Here is a 23,696-nt window from a genome sequence, read left to right as displayed (position 1 = left end):
GCCATTCATCCTATCCCCAGTCTTGCAACATTCAACATGTCTTCTGACGACAAGGCTCTCGCTCCCGTGCCGGAGGAGGTGCAGCAGGAGAATGTTCCTGACATCAACCTCCCTTCTTCCCCCGAGGGCGAGAAGGACCCTGTGGACGCCAAGATTGAAATCACCGAGGATGACTGCTACGATGAGCTGGGCTTCAAGTTTCCCACTCTCAAGAAGTGGTACATCATCACCATCGTCTTCTGGGTCCAGGTATTTATGAACTTCAACACGTCCATCTACAACAATGGTGCCAAAGGCATGGCAGAGGAGTTTGGCGTCAGTGACCAGGTTGTCAAGGTCGGATCGGCCGCCTTTTTGATCGCGTATGCGTTTGGTTGCGAACTGTGGGCGCCCTGGAGCGAGGAGTTTGGGCGCAAACCTGTTCTTCAGCTTTCTTGTTTGTTGGTCAACCTCTTCCAGCTCCCTGTGGCGTTGGCCCCTAATATGGGGACCGTTATTGCCGGCCGCACTTTGGGTGGTCTATCCACAGCTGGTGGCTCCGTGACCCTCGGCATGATCGCAGACCTCTGGGAGCCAGAGGGCCAGCAGTATGCTGTTGCCTACGTCGTCTTTGCCTCAGTTGGTGGATCCATCCTTGGTCCTATCTTTGGTGGATTTCTCGAGCAGTATGCTCACTGGAGGTTTGTTGATTCCATCTCAGCCTTGAAGCAAACGCTAATTGTCGCAGATGGTGCATATGGATCCAGCTCATCCTCGGCGGAGTGGTGCAGCTACTCCATCTGTTGACCGTTCCCGAGACGCGGTCCACGATCTTGATGAACCGCATCGCCAAGAAACGCCGGGAGGCGACGGGCCAGAACATCTGGGGACCCGATGAGGTGACGCCCTTCCGCGAACGCTTCTCTTTCAAGGAGATCCTCATGACATGGCTTCGGCCGTTCAGGATGTTTCTGACGGAACCCATTGTCCTCATCCTCTCACTCCTATCCGGGTTTGCCGATGCACTGATCTTCATGTGCATCCACTCATTTGGGTTCGTCTATAAGACTGTCTGGGGCTTCAACGCTGTGGAAACCGGTCTGGCCTTTGTCCCCATCCTCGTCTCTTACTTCATCGCATGGGCTCTCTTCATCCCGAGCTTCTGGCGCGGTGAGCGCCAGCGCAAGGCGAGACCCCGCGACGAGCGCACGCAGTACGAGTCACGTCTCTGGCTCCTGCTGTACACGGCGCCCCTTCTATCCATCGGGCTCATCGGCTTCGCCTGGGTTGTCTACCCGGAGATCCACTGGATCGCATCCATGATCTTCGCCGCTACGGTCGGTATATCCAACTACGCCATCTACATGGCCACCATCGACTACATGATCTGCGCCTACGGCCCCTACTCGGCCTCAGCCACGGGCGGCAACGGCTGGGCGCGTGACTTCCTAGCTGGTGTCCTGGTCCTGCCCTCGAAGCCCTTCTTCATGAACATTGGCGCTGAAAAGGGGATGAACTTTACCTACGCGAGCATCATCCTCTTCTGCATCTCGGTGCCCCTGGTTGCGGCCGTGTACCTCATCTACTGGAAGGGCCCCGTCATGCGCAAACGCTCGCCCTTTGCGCAGCAGCTGGCGGATGCCAGGGAGGAGGCTGTAGCCGAGGGCCGGCGCGGAAGCCTTCCGTATATGGCGCAGGAACGTCGCAGGAGTGAGTACTAGCCCTTGGTTTTCTGTTGTAGATGGGCGGTGGCCAGATTGGTGCTAACAATGGCTAGGCTCTCTTGCTGTTGGGTCCCTGGAAGGGCCGGGGAGTCGGAGGAGCTCGATTCGTCCCTTGTACTGAGCGTATGGAGACGGGACTTAGGGGAGGCACTTGGGCCGGGTGGGACTGATACAAGGTAGGTACTTTGTACGTGTAGGACAAAAAGACGGTGAAGCCCGCACAGCGAAGAGCATGATTTTTCGTCCGAGCGTCTCCAGCGCAGTAGCAATTACATACATAGTAGCAGGTTACCATGTAGAATAGGCTTTAGCATCTGAGCTTCGATAACGCTGGTTTGATGATCCCTGTAAGATTGAAGAGAAGGCCCAGAGTGCCCCTCAAGGTTCAGCCCCCCGGCCGCCGGCTTTCCGGATTGAAATCAGCACGGTCTACTCCGTACTATTATGGGAATGAGGCATTCTTCAACACTTGACGGGATATCTGCTGCTCGTCTAATGCCCATTTCCAGATTCCGCAACCGCTGGGCCAGGTAAGTTGCCTGCAATCTGACGCCAAGGATTCGGCGTCCTGGAAGGCGAACACAGCATAACGCCCGGAATGCCGTGGGGAATATTACGGCCCACAAGAGCCAAAGGTATACGACTATACGACGATGGCAAACCGGGAAAGCAGAGCGTTGAGACATAATGGAGTCAGCCTGGCGGGTTTTTGACCGAGATACGAAGTACAGACGTAGTAGTATTGCAGTGGCGAGGTTTGTCATGAAAGATGTATTGTAGGAGGTCTCCCCAAGACGGCATAGGGTCAGCCAAGACACAATTGGCGTAGCCTGTACCAGATGACGGTGCAATTGACCGACGGTTCATATTTTTTGAAAATCTGGAGTCAGAACGTTGTCTAAATTCTAATCGGGCCAAGAGCGGCAAAGAATCGTGGCTCTGGCCTCAAACGTGCATCGTCGATCCTGGTGGCACAGTGCAGTTTTCACGTCACCACCAACTCGTTATTTTCTGCGCCGCTACACCACAAAGCACACCGGTGACACCACAACACAACACGCCACCGCAATACATCCACACAGCATCCAACACTGGCCCCACGATGCCTCGCTGACCCTGTCTCGGCGCTCCGTCTGCCGCTACGTGTTAACACACCCGTAGCGCCGACAGCGCCACTGTCCACAACGCCCCAAACAGCGCCTGACATCATCGATATGGCCCTGGTCGACTACTCCTCTACCTCGGGCGAGTCCGGCGACGAGGAGCCCCCGGCCAAGCGCCGTAGGTACGGGTCTGACACGGGCTCTGAAGCCGGCGTTGACCCCACCCCGGGCAAGGACGCCGTGTCCGACTTGCCTCCGCTGCCCTCGACCTTCCACGACCTCTACGCCTCCACCGTCCGCCAGAGCGTCGTCGACGACCCCAGCCTCCACCAGGGCCGCAAGAGGTTGGTCCCTCATGTCCCCGGCAACTGGCCGTCTCACGTCTACGTCGAGTGTAAGTTGATCCGTGCTACGCTGCGTCACCTCCGCTAACCTCCCCAGGGCATCCCACCAACACCCAGCATGACGTGCTCACGCAGCTGCTGAGCGACGTCGAGCGCGAACTTGGTGGCTTGATACCGCTCCATGGCTTTCTCACCAGCGACCTCGGCGCCCCGCTGCCTCTGCACATTAGCCTGTCACGCCCCCTGAGCCTGCCCACCGCCGACAAGGACGCCTTCCTGGACCGTCTCACCTCCTCCCTCCAGTCCAGCAGCACCGGCCGCTTCAGCGTCACCCCACACGACCTCGCCTGGTACCGGTCTCCCGACTCGGAGCGCACGTTCCTCATCCTGCGCGTCGCGGCAGGCAGCAGCAACAACGAAGACAACGAAGGCGACGCCGCCGCGCCGCCCCCGTGGAGCCCGCAGCTGCTGGACCTGCTGACGCGCTGCAACGCGGCCGCCACGCAGTTCCGCCAGCCGCCGCTGTACCAGCAGACACGCGACGAGCCCGTGGGCGCGGCGTTCCACGTGTCGGTCGCGTGGTCGTTTGGCAGGCCCGGCGAGGAGGCGAGCCTGCGCGCTCTGAGGGTGCTCAGGCAGCGGCGGCGGTACGCGGAGGTGCGGGCGTGGGAGATTGACGTGCCGGCTGTCAAGGTCAAGATTGGCAATGTGGTGCACCATGTGCCGCTGTCGGGGCCGGGGAGGAAAGGGTCGGTGGATGGGGGTTTGTTTGGCGTTTGATAGAATGACCAGTTCGGTGCAGCGGTCTGCAAAACGCTTACAACCAACAAGCTATTAATGGCAGTGAGAGACCATCTCGATGATCTACAGATCTGGGTATGAGAGTCTGTCCGCACACAAACCACTCTGACATGTGCTTCTATCTAAATACCACTACATAGTACTACGAGCGTGTAATAAAGATAGTACTCGATTTCCAGCATCAATGGCTCGGCATACGTCAAGTGGCTTGGACTTAGGGGTCTATGTGTCCCGTACTGAGAGCTAAGTATGTATACGTGCATGCGGATATAAAGCGTGCATAATCCCTTGCTTAGGGGGCGTTCTGATCGTCCTCCACAACCCGAAATAACAAGAGATGCCAAGGGAGGAAGGGAGGAAGGGAGGGCGGGATGTGGCGGGCGGAGACCCCGACCTCTGAGTGGAACTGGCACCGCGCTTACTTCGCACCTTTATTATAGGTATGAGGTAGTATTACTATACCTAATCTCGTACATCGTTGTTACGCCTGGACGGCATTACCCCGGCGCGGACGGAAGAGGACAAGGCTCACTACAAGGCGTTCAACTAGATATTAATATTGCTGCGCACTGTCAGCGGTATCATGCCACCCCCCTCCCTGCCACCTCCCAAACCAGGTAGTATTGCGGCACAGACGGGTATCACGGCCAAGCCTCGGCCCCCCCAAGGGAAAGATATTTGTACAGCCAACACCGCCAAAGCAGGATCGACATAGCAATTCCGTCAGGCACCCACCCCAGCCTGCGCCAATTAACCGGGCTCCCCTGGAAATTCTGGAACTCCGTCAGTACTCCTACTCTTGTGCACCGCCACTAAGATGCAATTGGCTCAAGATCCACAATATGGGGCCCATAAGGCTGTGGCACAGCACAGTCCGTCCTTCCATTTGCCCAACAAACAGAGAATAAATTACCAGGTAGAACCACCACATCCCGTTCCCGTCCGTCTCCCGACGACATCACCATCATTCCCCAGACCCCAGATTTGTCTTTATTCAGCGCAGCGTCCATCCAAGACATTGCATTTCTTCCAAAACAATCCATACAATTCAAAAGCACCGAGCATCTGAGTCGAATTCATTAGTACCCCGAATCAAACCACAATGAGATTCAATCTCGCCGTCTTCGCCTCCCTGCTAGTCAGCGCGGTCGCGGCCGGCATAGTCGACCCGGCTGCGCGGGCACAGCACGCAGCCCGCGTTGACGAACAGCCCAGGCACACAGAGGACGAGCCGCAATACTCTGACCTCTGGAAGCGCAAAGGCGGCGGCGGTGGAGGCGGTCGCGGTGGAGGCGGTGGCGGTGGTAGCAAAGGAGGCAGCAAAGGTAAGCGCAACCAAACATCTGTCCGCAGCAGTACTTAGAGGCTCATATATTGCAGGTTCCAGCAACTCTGGAGGCGGTAGTGGCAACCGCGGAGGTGGCGGGTCGAAGGGCGACGGGTAGGCTCACATTCTCTCCCCTGCTCAAGGCGCTGCGGGTATTGACACATATCTATAGCAAGGGATACAACACCAAGAGCGACTCAAACACGGGCGGATACTCGCGCGGCGGTACCGGCCCCCAGCCCAACATCGCTGGATTCTACGCCGGGGGCGCGGCTGTCCCATTCGCTGCCGGGGCTGCCACCCCGAGTGGCATGAAGCCGCGCGGTCCCGCCCCCGTCGGGTACTGGCCTGGATACTGGTACCCTGGCCCCATCTACGTATATGGGCCTTACGGATACAGTCACCACTACTACAACAAGACCTCGCACAAGACGGAGGATCGCGAGATCATCTGCGGATGCGCCCAGTACAGCGTGTGCATGTGCGACGAGGTGAAGGACAAGAAGTTCTGGGACAAACTCCTCGCCGACGGCGACTACAAGAAGCTCAACAAGTCGGTCGTCACTGTGACCAAGGTGGACCGCAAAGAGAAGATCGTCATCAACGGCACACTGCCCAATGGCACGACGGTGGATAGCGACGACCCCGAGGACTACGAGAAGTACCTGACCAACACGGCCGTGGCCTTGGCCAAGACCCTGGGCCTGTGGCCTGCCATCGCCGCGGTCACTGGCGCCGTCTTCCTTCTCTAATTTTCCTAATGCCGTGTGCTCTTTGAATTCTTTTATGCTGTCTGTATATAAGACGCCTTGACGATAATGATACCAGCTCTAGCGGGTTGCGCCCCTGGTATATATGGGATTGGGGTTTGCTGCTTTCTTGCATATCTGCATAGCTCGCTGGCCAGGACTTTGGCTTGGAAGAGACGGGCAGGAAAAGTAGAATAATGGGCTACGAAGAGTTTTTTTTTTTTAGCCAGACAATGATACCCAGGATTATGATGACTTTAAAACTTTCATCTTTCATGTGTAAGGGATGCATTTCGAGAACGCTATGATGTCACGGTGATCAGTGAGATTGGTGCATGATGTGCTACCCGGTAGTTGGGCAGGCTTGGCAGAGCACAACAAGTTTCATAGGAGCCTGGGGCTTACTCTCCCCCTAGATCATAAGGTTCCCCTTCTGATGATCTGTAGTATTTGCTTCGCGTTTTGAGGGTAGCGGCCGATGTTTTGATGGGCTGCTAGGATGCTCAATTGTATTCGCGATATCTGTCATCATTCATACTCGTAGTACACCACCAGGAGCGTACGCTGTTGTATCATTCATTCTTTTTCAACGTAAACTCTGAAATAAATGGCTTGATAGTTAAGGAATAGAGCCTATTAGACCCGAATACCGTCTTTGTTACCCGATATTGATATTTTGATTAATGAAGTATTCTACGTATTTGCCTGGTCTTTCGGCATTTAGTTTAGGCACGATTATCCGTAGGGACAGTGGAGACGGTGAGAACATAGTTGTGGCTGGGGTCTGGGCCGCCAAGCCGGGGCCCAACTGAACCACACACCCCACTGAGCGTCACGTTGTCCCGTGCAGCCTGGTGACTGACGTCCGCCCTGACGCAAGCTCTCCCCCAGCTCATCAACCAGCTCCTTTTTCCTCCCCCGCGCGCCATCTTGGAGCAGCTTCACACATCGGGCATCTGCTGTGTCTTGCTCGTTACATTTTAGCTCAGCTGCAAACAACCCTCCTGCTGTCGCTCTGGCGCGACGCCAACTGCCAAGATGTGGAACGTAGGTCTTCACCGTCACTCCCATAGCACCAACGAAGCTGACCCAAGCCCATCCAGGTCTTCCGCTACCTGGGAGACATCTCCCATCTGCTCTCCAAGCTGATCCTGATCCTGTCCATCCACCGAAACCGCAGCGCCGAGGGTGTCTCGCTCATCACCCAGATCCTCTACGCCGGCGTCTTCTGCACCCGCTACCTCGACCTATTCGACTCCAGCAAGAACCAGCCGACATGGAACATCATCTTCAAGACCTTCTACCTCGTCTCGTCCTTCTACATACTGGCTATCATGCAGTGGCGGTTCCCCCGCTCGCGCGAGCGCGAGGTCGCGTGGAAGCTCGGCGCCGTCGTGCTGGGCGGGTCGTTGATCCTGTCACCGTTTGTCATGCTCATCTTTGAGAGCAAGGACTTTTGGGGATTTGTGCACGTGAGTCCGCTCTGAATTCAATTGAACGCGTTGAACCTAGAAGTAAGGGTACACGTAACTGACAAGAAGCTAGTGGCTCTGGGTCTTCTCCGAGATCCTCGAGTCCGTCTGCGTCCTCCCCCAGCTGCTGCTCCTCCGCCAGACCACGGTCCCTACCGTCATCGACTCCTTCTACCTCCTGACGCTAGGATCCTACCGCGCCATCTACGGCCTCAACTGGATCTGGCGGGGGCTCGACAAGGAGGACCCCGGGCCGGACACCGTGTCCGTCATCTTCGGCATCATCCAGACGGCCCTCTACATCGACTTTGCCTGGGTCTACTACACGCGCCAGAGGGTCAAGCTCCGCGGCGGCGGCATCGTCGACGCCGACGACCTGCGCCGCAGCTGGCTCCTCCGCCGGATCTTTGGCCGCGTCGCGCCGCGCAGCCAGGACGATGACGACGACGTCGACGACGTGGAGAGTGGACCCGGTGGTGCGCACGGTGACAGCGGCGGTCGCGGCGGCAGCGGCAGCAACCGGCCGAAATGGGGCGCCCGCGGCATCTCCATCAGCGCGGACGACGGCGTGTATGACGCGGAGCGGGAGCACCTGACGCAGACGGAGGGTGTCACGGACGCGGCGGTTGATCCGGATGCGAGGATGAGGGATCCGGACGAGCTGGCCCGGGCGCTGGACGACGACGACGACGATGACAATAGCAAGAAGAACAAGGGACGGTATCACGACGAGAATGGGGCGTCTAGTGGGGGTGTCCGGAACGATGGGTGGGATGATTAAGGGGAGGGAGTGCCTGTCTGGATTGGAGGGATGGCGTGGATAGATTGGTGGTGGACGCGGGGGAAGGGGTTGTAAACTTGACGACGTATCTGTAAGAGGTATGTACGAGGAGGGCGGGGAGACTGAGAGATACTTACAAAGATACTACATGGGCAATTTAGCAATAATGTTCATGTCCACTATGGGGAGCTACTATGTAGCCGGAGTTGATAGGAGCCTCACGTGGACCCTACTTGGTTGAGCCATCTACGATAGTACCACTTGGATGACCTCGACTTCAGTACGGGGTAGACTTGGTGGTTATCAGCGATAGACGAGGTGCGTCTGGGTGCTTCTGCGTGCCGTCTGGTCATGCATTAGGGATGAGTAGAGGCATGTGCGCAATTCGGCCATTGAAAGGCTCTAGACCGAGATATTAATAATGCAGGGTAATTTTCAGGTCGATCAACTAGGCAAGAGGCGCGAATCGATATCGATGCGGTTCACTCCGAACAGCATGTAAAGGCATGTACCTACATACCTACCCCAAAGTAGAAAGATGCCTAGGCACTCGCATGCGTTGCTTCTGATCATGGAAGAAGGAGGGGGTGGGTGTTCGCCTTTAGCTGGCCGGATTCACAAGGCCTCGCGTATTTGCCTCGAACAAGTCAACCTTTGGCAGCCAAGGTTCCGACCGGCACTTGATACCTTATGCTGGGGTAAGATCGGCATGTGTATCTGGGAATCCTGTCATAAATCTGATCATGGCCCCGCTCTCCCGTAGGCCGAACACTAGCTGCCGGAGCGGGAGATGGGGAAGCGGGACCGAAACCGAGACCGGGTGCAACCCATTGTATAAATCGTGTACACGCACGGGCGTTTGAGAATAGTCGATAGAGGGTGTTATCTTACTACTTATGGTTATTACATATTAGTGCGAGTAGTAGCTCACCGATGGTGAGGAGTATAAGATCTGCCTCGTTCCCGGGGTATTTGCCCATTTACCGGCTTGTCTCTTGGATATAAACCCAGGCTCATCCTCCCCCCCCCTCCGACCAACGCCAAATTTGACCATGCCGGCCATGGATAGTCTCGAGCAGCTTGCGACTGTCGTCGCCGAGCGATGGGTTGTCATTTCCACGGCTATTCTGGTCCTTGCAGTCTCGCTATGGGCGCCTAGCCTGGTCAACCAGTTCAGGACATGGCAGATCCCCATGATTGGCGAAGAGCTCGGCACCGTTGAGAAGCGGAGGCAGGCCTATCTGGGCGGAGCGAGAAAGCTCTACAATGAAGGATACCGAAAGGTTTGGGACCCTGGAGGACCCCAACCAATGCTGCCTATTTGATACTCACCAAGGGGACTATAGTTCCGCAACGGTGTTTTCCGAATCACCACGTCTCGAAGTATGATATACCCGGCGATACAACCACTCAGAACATGGGGAAGCAGCTAAACTTGGTGTAGAGTCGCCCATCTTGGTGCTGTCCCCGGACTTTCTGCCAGAGCTGAAAAAGCTCCCCGACAACGTTGTCAGCATGGAGGCTGCCGTGGACGAGGTATGATATATAACTGGGTTGTCCTTGTGGACAGGTCGTATCAGTGCAGATACTGACTTCCACGGTGAAACAGACCATGGAGACCAAGTATACGCAGATTGAGACGAACGTGCCCATCATCCCTCACACTATCAAGGCTTCCCTCACGCCGTCTTTGCGTACGCCACCCTACTCCCCCCCTTCCCCCTTTTTAACACGAGAAGACGAGTACTGACCAAGGTAGCCAAACTCAACGAGACCATCTCGGCCGAAGTAAAGGAAGCCCTGGGCATGGAGCTCAAGGTGGGCAGCAGCTGGACCGAAGTCGACATCCACCACGTGCTCCTCCGCGTCGTCGCCATGGTCTCGGGCCGCGTCTTCATCGGGCCCGAGCTCTGCCGCACAGAGCAGTACCTCGACGCCGCCATCAACTACACCATGGAGGTCATGACGGCCCAGCGCGCGGTCCAGCACCTGAAGCCCTGGCAGCGGCCCCTCCTGGCCTCGCGCATGGCACCCGTCAGGAAGCTCCGGCAGCGCATCCGCGAGGCCAACGACTTCCTGCAGCCCGTCGTGGACGGAAGGCGCCGCACGGCGGCCGCGGGCTCCCCGGCGTACGAGAAGCCTGATGACATGCTGCAGTGGATGATTGACGGGCAGGAACAGTTCACGGATAGGAACAGTCGGGACCTGGCCAAGGTGCAGATGGGGCTGAGTTTTGCGGCGATTCACACGACGACGCTGACGGCGACGAATGCGTAAGGATCTCCTCCTTTTCTCTCTGAAAAGTTCAAAGCTGATGATGGGGGCTGGTTCTGCAGGTTCTATGATATGGCTGCCCTGCCCGACTTTATCACGGAGCTGCGCGAGGAGATCAAGGAGGCGCTGGCGGAGAACGGGGGCGTGTTCAGCAGCAACGCCCTGCAGTCGATGAAGAAGCTCGACAGCTTCCTCAAGGAGACGCTGCGGCTGTATCCGGCGACGATGGGTAGGATACGACTTACTTGTTGTTGCCCAGCTTAGCTCCAGACCATAGCTGACAAAGTACCACCAGCCTCGTTCCAGCGCAAGGTGCTCAGGCCCTTCACGCTGTCCAACGGCCAGGTCATCCCCTCGGGCACCATGATCGAAGTGCCCGCCGTGGCCGTCAACTCGGACCCGGAGGTCTTCCCCGGCCCGCTCGAGTTCGACCCGCTGCGGTTCTACAGGCTGCGGCAGAGCGCCAGGGCCCAGGGCTCGGTCGAGGGCGCGGCGCTCAACCAGTTTGTCAGCGTCAGCCAGAACAGCCTGACGTTTGGGTACGGGCGGCACGCGTGCCCCGGGAGGTTCTTTGCGGCCAACGAGATCAAGATGATCCTGGCGAATGTGCTGCTCGAGTACGATGTCAGGATGCCCGAGGGGACGACGGGGCGGTATCCCAATATCGAGTTTGCGCATATGGTGAGTGACGATACTTATATCGGACAGAGGATTGAGTGTTGTGGGCTAACATGCGCAGTCGATCCCCGACTCGTCCAAGAAGCTGCTCTTCCGGAAGATGTCTACCTAGTAGTAATAATATCATGTACGGATAGGCAGTGTAATAAATGTGCACATGGAATTCGGTGCACAAATGACGGGCCCCGCTTTGGCCGGGTCCAAGCCGGCCGGGCCTTTGCATAAATTCATGCAAATTAATTCATGCAAATTGACTCCAAACTGGCAGCTGGACTCGTATTAAATGACAGCACGAATTGAAAACGCGGCTCAGCTTGGCCCAACCAACCTGGCCCCCTTTCCCACCTTTTATCTCCCGAGCCATAATCCCTCCCCAATGCTCCGCTATGCCGCGTCTGGGCTTCCCCAAGTCCCGCAAGGGCTGCCTGCGATGCAAGCAGCGGCGAGTCAAGGTACGCTGTCCTGATCTCTCCCCTCCTCCTGCGTCACCAGTCAAGGACCACATGGCTCAACTGCGCGTGTGTGCACCCGCTCCCAGTGCGACGAGAGACGCCCAGCCTGTGCGGCCTGTGTGCGGCACAATTTGCCCTGCAGTCTCGGTGATTCGGCCGTGACCGACGGGCCCGGAGGCCCCGGAGCGGCCCCCCTCCGGCAGCCCCGGGATGTCCGTCCCGGCCCCGTCTCCGCCTCGGGCCTGTCTGGAAGCCGTGGCACCTCCCGGAGCTCCCGCAGCGACGCCGGCTCTCTCCCGGCCTCTGGCGACTCCAAGGACAACAACAACAACAACAACCACCCCTTTCCCTACCTCGCTAGTCTTGTCAAGGCGCCCAAAACCCAGGGGTCCGAGACGTGGACCTCGGACCTCGAGCTGATGCACCACTACACCGCCATCACCTACAAGTCGCTGCCGCGGGCCGACAAGATCACAGACATCTGGCAGCTGGAGCTCCCGCGGCTGGCCGTCACCCACGAATTCCTCATGCACCAGCTGCTGGCCATCTCGGCCGCCCACATGGCGCGCCTGTCCCCCCAGGAAGCATCACCTGCATCCGCGTACTACTCGATGCGCGCGACGCAGCACCAGAACCAGGCCATCCAGCAGCTCCAGAGCACCCTCCCCGCCATCACCGACGCCAGCTGCCCGGCCGTGTTCCTGGCGGCCTCGCTGCTGGCCATTGGCGAGTTCGCAGCCATGTCCTCCCCCTCGCCCTCGCCATCGCCGTCCTCGCCGCAGGAGCTGCCGCCACCCCAGTCTTCTTCGCGCCCGGGGATAGACGACCTGCTGCGCGTGTTCCTCCTCGTGCGCGGCATGAGCGACATCCTCGTGAACCACAGCGCCACCATTGCGCGCAGCTGCATCGGCAGCCTCCTCCAGCTGGGGCAGTACGACTCGCGCTCGGCGCTGCTGGACGGCCTGGCGGACCAGCTGGGCCGGATCGCAGCGGCGGCCACCACGGGGATGGACGATGACGATAACGACAACGACGCCGGCCTGGCGGTAACAGCAGCAGCAGCGGCGGCGGCGGCGCTGCGGGACGGGGCCGAGTCGCTCGTGCGGTGCATCCGCATGGCCGTGGAGACGTCGGACCAGCCGGAGCTGCGCGTGACCATGTCGTGGCCGGCGGATCTGACGGACGGGTTCACGGGCCTGCTGCGTGGGCGCGACGGGGATGCGCTCAAGGTGCTGGACTGCTACTGCTGCATGCTCGAGACGCTGGGGGGGAGGCACTGGTACCTGGAGGGATGGGGGCAGAGTGTGCGGGAGGATATACGCAAGGCGTGGGCGTGGCAGGGTTCATGAGGGCGATACTATCCGAGAGTGAGGCTATCTGTGGATGTATATGCTACGGCTATCTGCTGAAGTGGCCTGTCACTTACAAGGTCAAGGTGCTGGGCTCGCTGCATATATCAGTACGGAGTTGTGTGTGTTGTCTGGTGCTTTGGTCTGCTGGCGACATGTGCTTGCATTGCTGATTGGAGTTTTACTACAGATTGCATTGTATGTAAACACCAGCCTTGGAATCTTCAACGACCGAACTCTGAAGATGATTCATTTTGGAACGAGGTCCTCTGCAATTTCGTTGGAGAGGCGAGAACATTGCACAACCAGTTGGAGATGCCGGTCTCGCTCTCGCTCTCGCTCTCGGTATCGCTCTGCGGCTTGCCCCGTCTTCCCCGACTGCCCACCGTCCACTAACAGCCCTCCTGGAGGCTACAGAATGGGGTTCAGAGACGGGCTGTCCCAGTGTAATAAGGCAATGCTGCACATTACCGTCCACGGAGCGGTGGGCATCCGGTGCAACTCTCCGGCACGCCTCGTGGCCGGCAGCAAATTGTGCACCCCTTGACTGGGCCTTGTCGTTCCGCCCCCAATGCCTGTATATAATAGGTAGGCACACGTGGATGGTAGCATTCTCCAAAACCAAACATATTATGTGTCTGTAGATCCCCTCTTCGCCTCAACCCCACGCCGCAGCCTCTCTCCAAGGCGACTACCGGCGAGTTTCGAACCATGGAGGAAACAAAGACTGACCCAGAGCGCGCGGCGCTGGACTCGAGAGACGCCACCATCACTGACACCACCGACGAGGCCACCAAGGAGCCCGTCCAGGATGCCTTCTCCGTCTACTGGAACGAGCCGGCTGAGGAGGATCCCGAGAACCCCATGGCCTGGCCGGCCAGTCGCAAATGGAGCTCCGTGGCTGTCCTCTCGGTCATCTCCTTCTTGACGTGAGTCTAGTTCTATACGCGTGTTGCGCAAGATGCAGCCGTGTGCTAACAATCGGACCCTGTATGCAGCCCCCTCGCCTCGTCTATGATGGCCCCCGGCGTGCCCAACATCATGATGGACTTCAAGAGCTCCGACGACATGGAGGCCACCTTTGTCGTGTCCATCTTCGTCCTGGGCTTCGCCTTTGGGCCCCTCATCCTCGCGCCCCTGAGCGAGCTGTACGGCCGTCTGCCCGTCTACCACGTCTGCAACTCCCTCTTTGTCGTCTTCTCTGCCTGCTGCGCCCTGGCCAACGGCGTGCCCATGCTCATGGCCTTCCGTTTTCTGTCTGGCCTGGGCGGCGTCGCTGTCATCACCTGCGGTAGTGGATCGATCGCCGATATGATGCCCGCCGAGCAGAGAGGTCGGGCCATGGCCTTGTGGTCGCTGGGGCCCCTGATCGGTCCCGTTGTTGGTCCTGTATGTGCTGGCTTCCTGGTCGAGGCCAAGGGCTGGCGATGGGTGTTCTGGATCATCACCATTGTGGTAAGTGTCTGCAGCAACTCTCGTACACGCAGTCGTGATATACGGAATAATAATTACTGACGCCGACTCCAGGCTGGCGCCGCCGTCCTCGTCTCCTTCATCACGCTCAAGGAGACCTACGCCCCCGTCCTGCTCGAGCGCAAGGCCCTCCGCCTGCGCAAGGAGACGGGCAACGACGCCTACCGGTCGCGGCTCAAGAAGGACGGCACCACCAAGGAGCTCTTCATCGAGGCCATCATCCGCCCGACGCGCATGTTCGCCCTCAGCCCCATCGTCATGGCCATGTGCATCTACGTGGCTGTGCTGTACGGCCTGCTCTACATCCTCTTCACCACCTTCACCTTTGTCTACAAGGACGTCTACGGCTTCAACTCTGTCGGCGCGGGCCTGTCCTTCATCGCCGGCGGCGTCGGCAACCTCATCGGCCTGTTCTACGTCGGCGGGCTCAGCGACCGGCTCGTGAAGCGCCGCAAGGCCCTGGGGCTCGAGTACCACCCGGAGCAGCGGCTGCACCTGCTCATCAGCGTGCCCGCGGGCCTGACGCTGTCGCTGGGCCTGCTCATGTACGGGTGGACGGCGGACCGGCGGGTGCACTGGATCGCGCCTATGGTGGGCACGGGCATCATGGGCTTCGGCATGATCGCCATCTTCATGAGCGTGCAGACGTACCTGGTGGACGTGTACACGCCGTACGCGGCGTCCGTGACGGCCGCCAACGCCGTCCTGCGCAGCCTGCTGGGAGCCCTGCTGCCCCTGTGCGGCCTGCAGCTGTACGACGCGCTGGGGCTGGGCTGGGGGAACACCCTGCTGGGGCTGATTGCCCTGGTGCTGGCCCCCGTGCCGTGGCTGTTCTTCCTGTACGGCGATAGGATCCGCAAGAGTCCCAAGTTCCGGACCGAGTTCTGAGGCAGTCAGGAGGAGGAGGGGTCTCAGTGACGGAGAGGCGGGGGTAATGGTTGTGTGTTAATATCTTAAAGAATATACTACTATATATGGAGTACGTACGAATAGACGGTATCTCCCGTACTGCTAGGTTAGAGATCCTTAGATTCCTGACAAGAAACACTCAGCAAAGCCTCCGGTGCCAACATGTCGGCCAATTAACGAGAGCTCATATGATGAGCTATGTAACTACTACGGCTCCAAATTCGACACCCCGTTCCAAAGCTGAATACGCCCACAATTTCGACGATGAATGCGAGGTTGAAATGTAGTAGAAAATAAGTTTGTATGGGGTGTTTTTTTATTTTTTATTTTTTAATTCAAATTGTCTTAAATTGTCTGAGTGGCCTACGATGTGAAGGAAAGGACCCTGGTTCTGTGTGGCACGTGTATTCTTTTCCCCATCGTATGGTATGCTGCTCATATTCCTCTGTTAGACTTCAGCTAATCTTGTCTGAGATCTGCCCGGTAGTGACGCGTCTTGGTACAACAGCGGGCGAGCCAGAACGGAAGAGACATGGACGCTCAGGGGTCTGCTGTGGCAATCAACAAGGGTAGAATTAGCGATTGGGTGTGGGTTGAGTTTTGATGATTACCATGCTTTGGCATGGGCATGAGAAGCAGTCACTGTATTTTTCCTTGCTTTAAAATAAATTGAATTCGTGGTTTACCTCTTGCCTACGCTTTGAAGTTTGGAGACATTGTGTCTCAAGTAAAGGCCGCCCGCGACTTGTCCGTCATTACCCCGACTTTCCTATGTAGTTGGTAAGTAGCTTTCCAGGTGGATACGTTTACACAAGACTTGAAACTGCTAGCTCATAGATGGGACACGTGTTTGTCTGATGGTAAACGATACATGAGACGGGACTGGTTTAGATCACATGTGACAAGTGACTGGTAATCATTCAATGTTCCTCTGGCGTCGGGACGCCCGAGTCTCAACAACGCTACCCATAAACCCATCAGGTCTTGTATATTAATATCCAAGCCCGAAAACTCGACAACTCCAGAGCGGCCTTGAACCCTGGTCTGCTCACCATTCCGGGCAGACCGGCCACCACGTAATCCGGGCAGCTAGACCCAGCTGCACTTTGTATGAATAAACTCCTTAATCAGAACAGCGGCTCGGGACAGAAACAAATAAACGAAAGACAACGACAAAAGCACTCTGTGTATCCAAGCCAGTCTTAGCAGAAACGCTTCTCAAACTCCCCGTACAGCTTCGGGCTGATCTCGTCGCTGCTCATGCCCGCCACCTCGAGCAGCACGCCCTTCTTGGCGTAGTGCTCCAGCAGGGGCTCGCTCGACTCGCGGAACCGCTCCAGGCGGCGCGCGTAGACGTCATGGGTGTCGTCGGCCCGCTGGGTGAGGGGCTCGCCGGTGACATCGTCTCTCCCAGGGACGCGGGGCGCGTTGAAGCTGGTGTTGTAGACGCGGCCCGAGGGCTCGTGGACCCAGCGGCTCGTGATGCGGTCGAGGATCACGGAGAAGGGCGTGACGATGGACACGGCCAGGTTGATGGGGACAATGTCGTCGAGGGTGACGGCCTGGGCTGGGGTGCGCGGGTAGCCGTCGAGGATGAAGGACGCCGAGGGCTCTTCGGAGGGCTGCGCGGTGAGGAAGGGGTCGGGGTTGTTGTGGTCCTCGAAGGAGTCGGAGGTGGCTGACGTAGCGGAGGAGTTGAGGGTCATGACGTTGGGGGCCCGGCCTTGGGCAGCGAGCCAGCCGCGGGTACGCAGCTCATTGGAGATCAAGCGGAGCATGACTTCGTCGGCGACGAGCCCGCCAGCCTTCATGACGCTCTCGGCCTGGATGCCTGAGAATATATTAATCAGCATGGGAGGGCTAGTCTGATTGAACACGGGGGTACTGGGAACCTACCGAGAGCAGTTCGCCTCTTGACATTGGTGCGCAGCAGGTCACCAGTGCTGATGGATTGGAGCTGGGGGAAGCGATGGAGGAGACGCTCGGTCTGGGTGCCCTTGCCAACGCCAGGTGCGCCGATGAGGATGACGCGCGCTGCCCGCCTGAGGGTCATGGTATGCTGGTGTCGGGGGAACTGTCTCTCTGGGATGGCTCAATGGGGGAGCGAGAGTTGTTATAACTGCGTCTTTGGGGTGATATCCGTTGGGGATATTACTTGGGAAAGCGCCAAGCAAGAAGAGAAGGGTGCAAGGGAGAGGGTATCATCAAGGAAGAACGAGGAGCGATGGAGGGGTATAGTAATAGTATAAAGCGGACGGACAGCACACCGTGGACGAGGCAGTGGGTATCAAGTAAAAGCCGAGGCGATGTCACCACATATTGGGGCCGGATCGGGACGATGACCGGGAGATGGGGGAGACGGGAGAGGAGTGCGCGTCGCAGGTGAAGGTTGGCACGGGACCGGTATCGCACAATTGCATTCTGCAGAGTCGACAGACCCGACACAGAACACAGAACGATTGCAGCGAGGAGAGGCGCTCGGGCCACGGGGACCTGGAAAGTTGGCGGGGGATCTGGTGGGGCCTCACATGCGTAGAGTTAAGGTTCCAGTGTTCCAGTGCCAGTCTGGGGAAGCAGTCGGGGGCTCTGGGGGCATTGGGCGTGCACATGTGATGTGAATTTGGTGAATTTCTACGAAATAATAATACTACTACGCCATGCCTAACAACAGGAGACGCAGGTTTAGGTCGCAATATGGAGGACTCGCAGTCGAATGCTCTCAATTTTCGTGTTGTAAGCGGCCTCAGCAAAACAGGCCCCTGTTGAGATCCGGAAATGTTGGCGTAAAAAAACGTGGGGGTGAAAAATACACCAGCACTGACACCTCAGATTCCCAGCCAATATGCATTTGTAAGTCCGGCGTTTTTGTTGCGCCTCGAGACTCGGGCCATGCGGCATGTCGGTTAACCAAGGCAGAGGCAAAGGCATCCTGCTCTTCACGTGGTATGGGTCGCGGAATCATCCCCGGGTGAGAATCCCGAGGCCACCCGAGGTTCATGGTGTTGAGATCCCATCGAGGCCCCGCTGCTGAGGATCTCAGGGGCAGACGTCATCTGACAGATCACGTGACTAAAACCAGACCGGAGAATATGCTCTTCCGGTCTCCAGCGTCCCACATCGGTTCTCATTGGCGGCGGCAATAGCCCGCTGCGCAAACCCGACCCGGCGACCCTTCCTTTTGTGACGTTTACCACCATAATCTTCAGGCGGTGTTCATACTTCGTCCCATCACCTCCATCAACGCCAAGCTTATGTCCTCTTGATCTCGCCCGCTACGCGTATTTTCCCATCTTTCTCATATCCAGCCCCGCCATGAGCGCCTCGTCCAGCGTGGCTAGGCGGGCCGCGGCGCGCAACCCCTTGCTGGGCAGCGGTAAGTAATTCTCAGCTGCTGCATTCCCTCAGCACCAGACCTTGCTGACATCTTCCTTTATAGCTCGCGCGCTCCCCCGAGGCGTCTCGCCAGCTCTTCTCGCTCGTCACATCGGCCGCCAGTCCCAAGTTCCCGCTCTAGCGCTCCTGATCCCGCATCGCCAACTGGGCACCGAGCACCACCGCTCCGACTCTTCCGTACCCCCGCCTGGGTTCAACGCTGAGCAGGCTAGGAAGCCGCTCCCTAAGAACGAGACAGCTACGTCGAAAGCCGCGACCGGCACTACTTCTAAAGATGGAACGGTTGCGCAGGCCGACACGACCCAGGAAGAGGCCAAGATAACCGAGGTGGATGCGAAGAAGGCGGAGCTTTCGGAGAAGGCCGACATCATGAAGAAGGAAAAGGAGGAGAAGAAGCTTACGCTTTGGCAAAAGGTCAAGAAGGAGGCAAATCACTACTGGGACGGGAGCAAGCTGCTCGCGGCCGAGGTGCGCATCAGCTGGCGGTTGGCGCTGAAGATGGCTGCCGGGTACGAGTTGACGCGGAGAGAGAACAAGCAGCTGCAGAGAACGGTCCGTGACCTGGGTCGGCTGGTTCCTTTCTCCGTCTTCATTATTGTGCCCCTTGGCGAGGCTCTCCTGCCGCTTGCCCTGAAGCTCTTCCCCAACATGCTTCCTAGCACCTTTGAGGCCCAGAAGTCCAAGGACGCCAAGGCCAAGATCCTGCGGTCTACCCGCAAGGAGGTAAGCGGTTTCCTGAGACAGACACTCAAGGAGACGGGTCTGCCCTTCAGCCGGGCTGCCGCACAGAAGGAGGAATTTTCCAACTTCTTCCGCAAGGTCCGGTCGACTGGTGAGGCACCCACTGCCGAGGATGTCATCAAGGTCTGCAAGGTGTTCCGTGATGATATGACCCTCGACAATCTGTCGCGGCCCCAGCTGGTCTCGATGTGCCGGTATATGAACCTCAACACATTTGGCACCGACATGATGCTGCGTTACCAGATTCGCCACCGCATGCGCCAGATCAAGCGCGACGATAAGGCCATCAGCTTTGAGGGCGTTGACAGCCTGACGGTGGCGGAGCTGCAGATGGCCTGCGCCGCCCGCGGTATCAAGACGCACAGCGTCTCCCCCGCCCGCATGCGCAACGATCTCCAGACCTGGCTCAACCTCCGCCTCAAGGAGGGAGTGCCATCGACGCTCCTCGTCCTGAGCAATGCGTACATGTACGGCCAGGACCAGGGCGGCGAAGCCTCCAGCCAGATCGACTCGCTCATCGGTGTTCTGTCGTCCATCCCCGAGGAGCTCTTCCACGAGATCGAGCTTGAGGTCCACCACGCCGAGGGCGCTGCCACCAACAAGCAGCGTCTGGAGGTCATCAAGGAGCAGCAGGACCTGATCGACGAGGAGAATGAGCAGAACCAGGAGAGCCAGAGCACCGGAATGGCCACGCCGCGAGACACGGACGACATTGATGAGGAGAAGGAGGAGCTTCAGGCGACAGCGGCCGCCGAGGGTCTAGAGAAGAGCCAGGCTGGGGAGATGGCGGACGCCGAGGCGGACCAGAAGAAGGCCGAGAAGGAGCAGGTGGCCTCTGGGAACCAGCAGCAGCAGAAGTAAGGGCTTCCTACTATTAGGTCGCAACTCAGTACTTCACTTTGCACTCCCCCATTCGCCTCGGCGACTGGTTTGTATATCTCATATGTATGATTGTATGTATGGTATTAGGGACGGGGGCGCGTATGACAAAAAGGGCAAACACTCGTATCAGAACCACCACAGGGACACTGGCATAGACTTTTCATGGCACCAATAGATTTTACTTGTTCAATTTCTTGGATATTACCCGCTTGAGACACCTCCCAGCTATGAGCGCTTACTTAGTAGCAGACCTCAACCCCCAGGTCTGCTTGATCATATCAGCAGCCTTCTCGCCGATACCATACGCGGGCATCTGGGTGTGTCCGCCGTGCAGGATGGGCATGATGCTGCAGTCGGCTACACGGAGGCCCTTGACACCCCTGACGATTAGGTGCTCATCAACGACAGACTTGGGGTCGGACTCCTTGCCCATGGCGCACGTTCCCGACGCATGGTAGCCTGGGACGGGTTAGCATTCTGATTTACAACTTCACTGTGGGCAAGGGGGGCCACAAAAAGGGGGGCAGGGGAACTCACAGGTGGTTGCGTTCTTCCGCACATAGGGGACCCAGTCCTCCCTCGTCTTATACTCATGGTGTCCCGACTCCGCCGGCCACGACCCCTTGACGATATCCTTGGTCCCCTTACCCTCCATGATGATCTCGTTGCCGAAGCGGCACGCCTCGGCCAGGACCTCGACGTCAAGCGGGTCAGTCAGGTATCCGCAGTCGACAACGGGCACGGCCTTGGGGTCCGCATCGCGGAGGGTCACGGTGCCGCGCGACTTGGGAGCGAACAGCTCGGCAATCATGCTGAAGGCGTGCTTGTTGTCGACGGGGAACTGGTCGAACTGCTTGGGCCCGCCGTAGCACTCGGTCGTGAAGAACTCGATGTTGGGCTGCCTGGGCGTCAGGCCCATGGGGTCGCGGCCGGGCTGCCGGGGGGCCGAGCTCCAGTGGGGGGCGTCGGCCAGGCGCTCGTCCAGCCGGGCATACGCGAAGATGCCGAAGGGGAAGGTCGACAGGAAGCCCTTCTTCTCCTCCTTCCAGAGCTGGTAGCTGCGCGCGAGGGCGTCGCCGTGGTAGGCGAGATAGTCGGTGGTGATGCCGGGCTTCTCGGTCTCGTAGAACATGAAGACGATCTGAGACGGTGTCAGAGGAGGTAATGACCTAAGGGGGAAGAGAGGGAGGGATTCTGGGGCTTACCAGGTGGTCCATCAGATTCTTGCCGACGCCGGGGAGGTCGACGAGGGTGGTGATGCCGTGCTTCTGGAGCTCATCCTTGGCGCCGATGCCAGAGCGGTTGAGGATGTTGGGGCTGCAGTAGGCACCGCCGCTGATGATGACCTCCTTGGTGGCCTTGGCCTCGACGACACTGCCGTCAGCGAGGACGGCCCTGACGCCTGTGGCGCGCAGCTGGCCGTCAGCGTCGCGCTCGATGATGGCCTTGTCGACGTGGACGTCGGTGACAATGTCGATGTTGTTTTTGACGTTCTTCTTGGTGATGAAGTCGGCGCTAGTCGTGCGCAGGCCGTTGGTGACGGTCCGGGGCGCGTGTCCGCAGCCGTGAGGGTTCTCTCCGTGGGAGAACATGTCGTGGTCCAGGGGCAGGCCCTTGTCCTCCATGGACTCCCTGATGAGGTCCGAGATGGGTGCTAGGTCGTGTGGCTCGGTGCCCAGATGGCCATCGTAGCCGTGGGCATCGGCGACTGGCTTGAACCATGGCTTCGACTTGAAGGATTCGGCCTGGTGAAAATTAGTTTTCGAACCCCCCCTTTTTCATGATGCAGCAATGTGAGCTTGTGCAACATACTTTGCTCATGTACTTGAAGAACTCGTCGCCGCTCCAGCCGGGCATGTCCCAGTCATCAAAGTCCTGTTTTGACCCTCGGATGGAGAGAGTGCCATTACAGCCGGACGAGCCTCCGAGGAACTTGCCACGGCTCAGCTTGACCTGGCGGTCGTCGATACCGGTGCCCTTATCCGAGATGACGTTCCAGTCCGTCTCCTTGTCAAAGTTTTGGGACCATCTGGAGGGTTATATACATGTGAGTATTCAACTGGACTCTAATCATATGTGGTCTTGCTTGAACTGGGTAGAGTGAGAGGAAGGGAAGTGATAATTGCACTCACCCGCCAGTCATGTGTACGTTCTCGAGACCCTCATTGTGAGGGCCGGCCTCGAGGACGAGGATGCTTACGTTTTCATCCTCGGCGAGTCTACCGGCGACGACGCAGCCCGATGTCCCGCCACTGACACCCGGTTAGCATGGGTGTCTCTCCTGCCAAGAATACCTGGGGTTCTCGTTACACTCACCCGCAGACGATGAAATCGTAGGACGGGCGGAAATTGGGAGAAGGGTTGGAGCCCATGATTATCAGATCAAGGCAGCTAAGGGTGGTAACAATGGGATCGGGATGTTTTCCAGGTTGCTTTTGGTTCCAAGCTGGACAAGTAGGCGGGGGGAGTGACACAAGGTCTGAGGGTGCCAAGGGGGTGCCTGTTGGATACTACTTCACGTGGAAGACCTTGGACGCTTCCCTCAGCCAAGACTATCCCACGATGTGGCTCGACCGGACCTTTAACAGTGCAGGCAGACCGCCGACTCGGATGACGAGACCCTAGTCCCTGTAGACAGAAATGAGATGCATTGCATGGCCTGACGGCCGCATAGTACTATACGTAGGCTCCCCTGCAGGATGCTGGGACTGGGAGCCCGTCGAGTCGGTGTCGACTGGCAACGGTCGGCAAGTATCCACGGCTTTGTGGCAACCCCCATGAACCACAACAAGCATGCTATGGGACATCCAACAGCGAATAGTGATCGTTGTAGTCGTTGTTAGTCTGTGCTGCTAGTACTACGTAGGATGGTTGGGTGAGGTTCCCCTATTCGCCACTGGGGCTGAAGATCTCTGTCGATGGGGGAGAGGCATAGCAAGGTAGTACTCGTAGTATCATCAGGTCCAGTAATGCCGAAGTATGGGGTCATATTACATACGATGATACGAGCAGTACTACTATGTACTAGGCATGTACTCCGTACTGGGTGTAGGTCCACGTAGAGTGCTGCCTGTGGGCCGTGCCAGGGTGCATCATCTGTCTAGTACTACGGATACATAGTATCCATCCTCGGTATATGCTATTATTACGGATAAATCCGTTATACTGTAGTAAAATTGTGGAGGTACGAGCACTAGCAATGGTATGGATGCTCGTAGTACTAAATAACTTGGTTCCACGCGGGAGTGGGAGGATTGCCGATCAC

The 23,696-nt window shown here is 57.9% G+C and overlaps 10 protein-coding genes across 10 annotated transcripts; 8 read left to right on the top strand and 2 right to left on the bottom strand.

The window, feature by feature from the left end:
- Positions 1-36: 36 nt before the first annotated feature.
- Positions 37-1,700, top strand: ACO1O0_003838 (uncharacterized protein; the record flags this gene model as incomplete). Its single annotated transcript, XM_083193281.1, has 2 exons — positions 37-680; positions 728-1,700. The coding sequence occupies 2 exons, from the start codon at positions 37-39 to the stop codon at positions 1,698-1,700; spliced, it is 1,617 nt and encodes a 538-aa protein (XP_083050229.1).
- Positions 1,701-2,917: 1,217 nt separating this feature from the next.
- On the top strand, positions 2,918-3,930 carry USB1 (phosphoric diester hydrolase; the record flags this gene model as incomplete). The annotated part of the gene is made up of 2 exons (XM_083193280.1): positions 2,918-3,200; positions 3,248-3,930. 2 exons carry the CDS (start codon positions 2,918-2,920, stop codon positions 3,928-3,930), a joined length of 966 nt encoding a protein of 321 aa, XP_083050228.1.
- Positions 3,931-5,053: 1,123 nt separating this feature from the next.
- ACO1O0_003836 (uncharacterized protein) lies at positions 5,054-6,030 on the top strand (the record flags this gene model as incomplete). Its single annotated transcript, XM_083193279.1, has 3 exons — positions 5,054-5,276; positions 5,332-5,392; positions 5,451-6,030. 3 exons carry the CDS (start codon positions 5,054-5,056, stop codon positions 6,028-6,030), a joined length of 864 nt encoding a protein of 287 aa, XP_083050227.1.
- A 1,035-nt stretch (positions 6,031-7,065) lies between these two features.
- ACO1O0_003835 (ER lumen protein retaining receptor-domain-containing protein) lies at positions 7,066-8,280 on the top strand (the record flags this gene model as incomplete). The annotated part of the gene is made up of 3 exons (XM_083193278.1): positions 7,066-7,074; positions 7,131-7,499; positions 7,573-8,280. 3 exons carry the CDS (start codon positions 7,066-7,068, stop codon positions 8,278-8,280), a joined length of 1,086 nt encoding a protein of 361 aa, XP_083050226.1.
- Positions 8,281-9,332: 1,052 nt separating this feature from the next.
- ACO1O0_003834 (cytochrome P450) lies at positions 9,333-11,344 on the top strand (the record flags this gene model as incomplete). The annotated part of the gene is made up of 8 exons (XM_083193277.1): positions 9,333-9,563; positions 9,627-9,663; positions 9,725-9,816; positions 9,890-9,974; positions 10,040-10,553; positions 10,617-10,783; positions 10,850-11,235; positions 11,294-11,344. The coding sequence occupies 8 exons, from the start codon at positions 9,333-9,335 to the stop codon at positions 11,342-11,344; spliced, it is 1,563 nt and encodes a 520-aa protein (XP_083050225.1).
- A 274-nt stretch (positions 11,345-11,618) lies between these two features.
- ACO1O0_003833 (uncharacterized protein) lies at positions 11,619-13,033 on the top strand (the record flags this gene model as incomplete). Its single annotated transcript, XM_083193276.1, has 2 exons — positions 11,619-11,684; positions 11,888-13,033. The coding sequence occupies 2 exons, from the start codon at positions 11,619-11,621 to the stop codon at positions 13,031-13,033; spliced, it is 1,212 nt and encodes a 403-aa protein (XP_083050224.1).
- A 571-nt stretch (positions 13,034-13,604) lies between these two features.
- Positions 13,605-15,394, top strand: ACO1O0_003832 (MFS transporter; the record flags this gene model as incomplete). Its single annotated transcript, XM_083193275.1, has 4 exons — positions 13,605-13,621; positions 13,678-13,962; positions 14,032-14,488; positions 14,561-15,394. 4 exons carry the CDS (start codon positions 13,605-13,607, stop codon positions 15,392-15,394), a joined length of 1,593 nt encoding a protein of 530 aa, XP_083050223.1.
- Positions 15,395-16,617: 1,223 nt separating this feature from the next.
- On the bottom strand, positions 16,618-17,468 carry ADK2 (adenylate kinase ADK2; the record flags this gene model as incomplete). Its single annotated transcript, XM_083193274.1, has 2 exons — positions 16,618-17,246; positions 17,312-17,468. The coding sequence occupies 2 exons, from the start codon at positions 17,466-17,468 to the stop codon at positions 16,618-16,620; spliced, it is 786 nt and encodes a 261-aa protein (XP_083050222.1).
- A 1,259-nt stretch (positions 17,469-18,727) lies between these two features.
- YLH47 (LETM1-like protein-domain-containing protein) lies at positions 18,728-20,410 on the top strand (the record flags this gene model as incomplete). The annotated part of the gene is made up of 2 exons (XM_083193273.1): positions 18,728-18,788; positions 18,852-20,410. 2 exons carry the CDS (start codon positions 18,728-18,730, stop codon positions 20,408-20,410), a joined length of 1,620 nt encoding a protein of 539 aa, XP_083050221.1.
- Positions 20,411-20,666: 256 nt separating this feature from the next.
- On the bottom strand, positions 20,667-22,803 carry ACO1O0_003829 (GMC family oxidoreductase; the record flags this gene model as incomplete). The annotated part of the gene is made up of 6 exons (XM_083193272.1): positions 20,667-20,890; positions 20,969-21,572; positions 21,637-22,176; positions 22,244-22,460; positions 22,564-22,683; positions 22,748-22,803. 6 exons carry the CDS (start codon positions 22,801-22,803, stop codon positions 20,667-20,669), a joined length of 1,761 nt encoding a protein of 586 aa, XP_083050220.1.
- Positions 22,804-23,696: the final 893 nt, after the last annotated feature.

This window comes from Amphichorda felina (genome assembly GCF_050947745.1).
Source record: "Amphichorda felina strain 45539 chromosome Unknown scaffold_4, whole genome shotgun sequence".
NCBI classification, from domain to species: Eukaryota; Fungi; Ascomycota; class Sordariomycetes; order Hypocreales; family Bionectriaceae; genus Amphichorda; species Amphichorda felina.
This window is presented reverse-complemented; position numbering and strand designations above follow the sequence as displayed.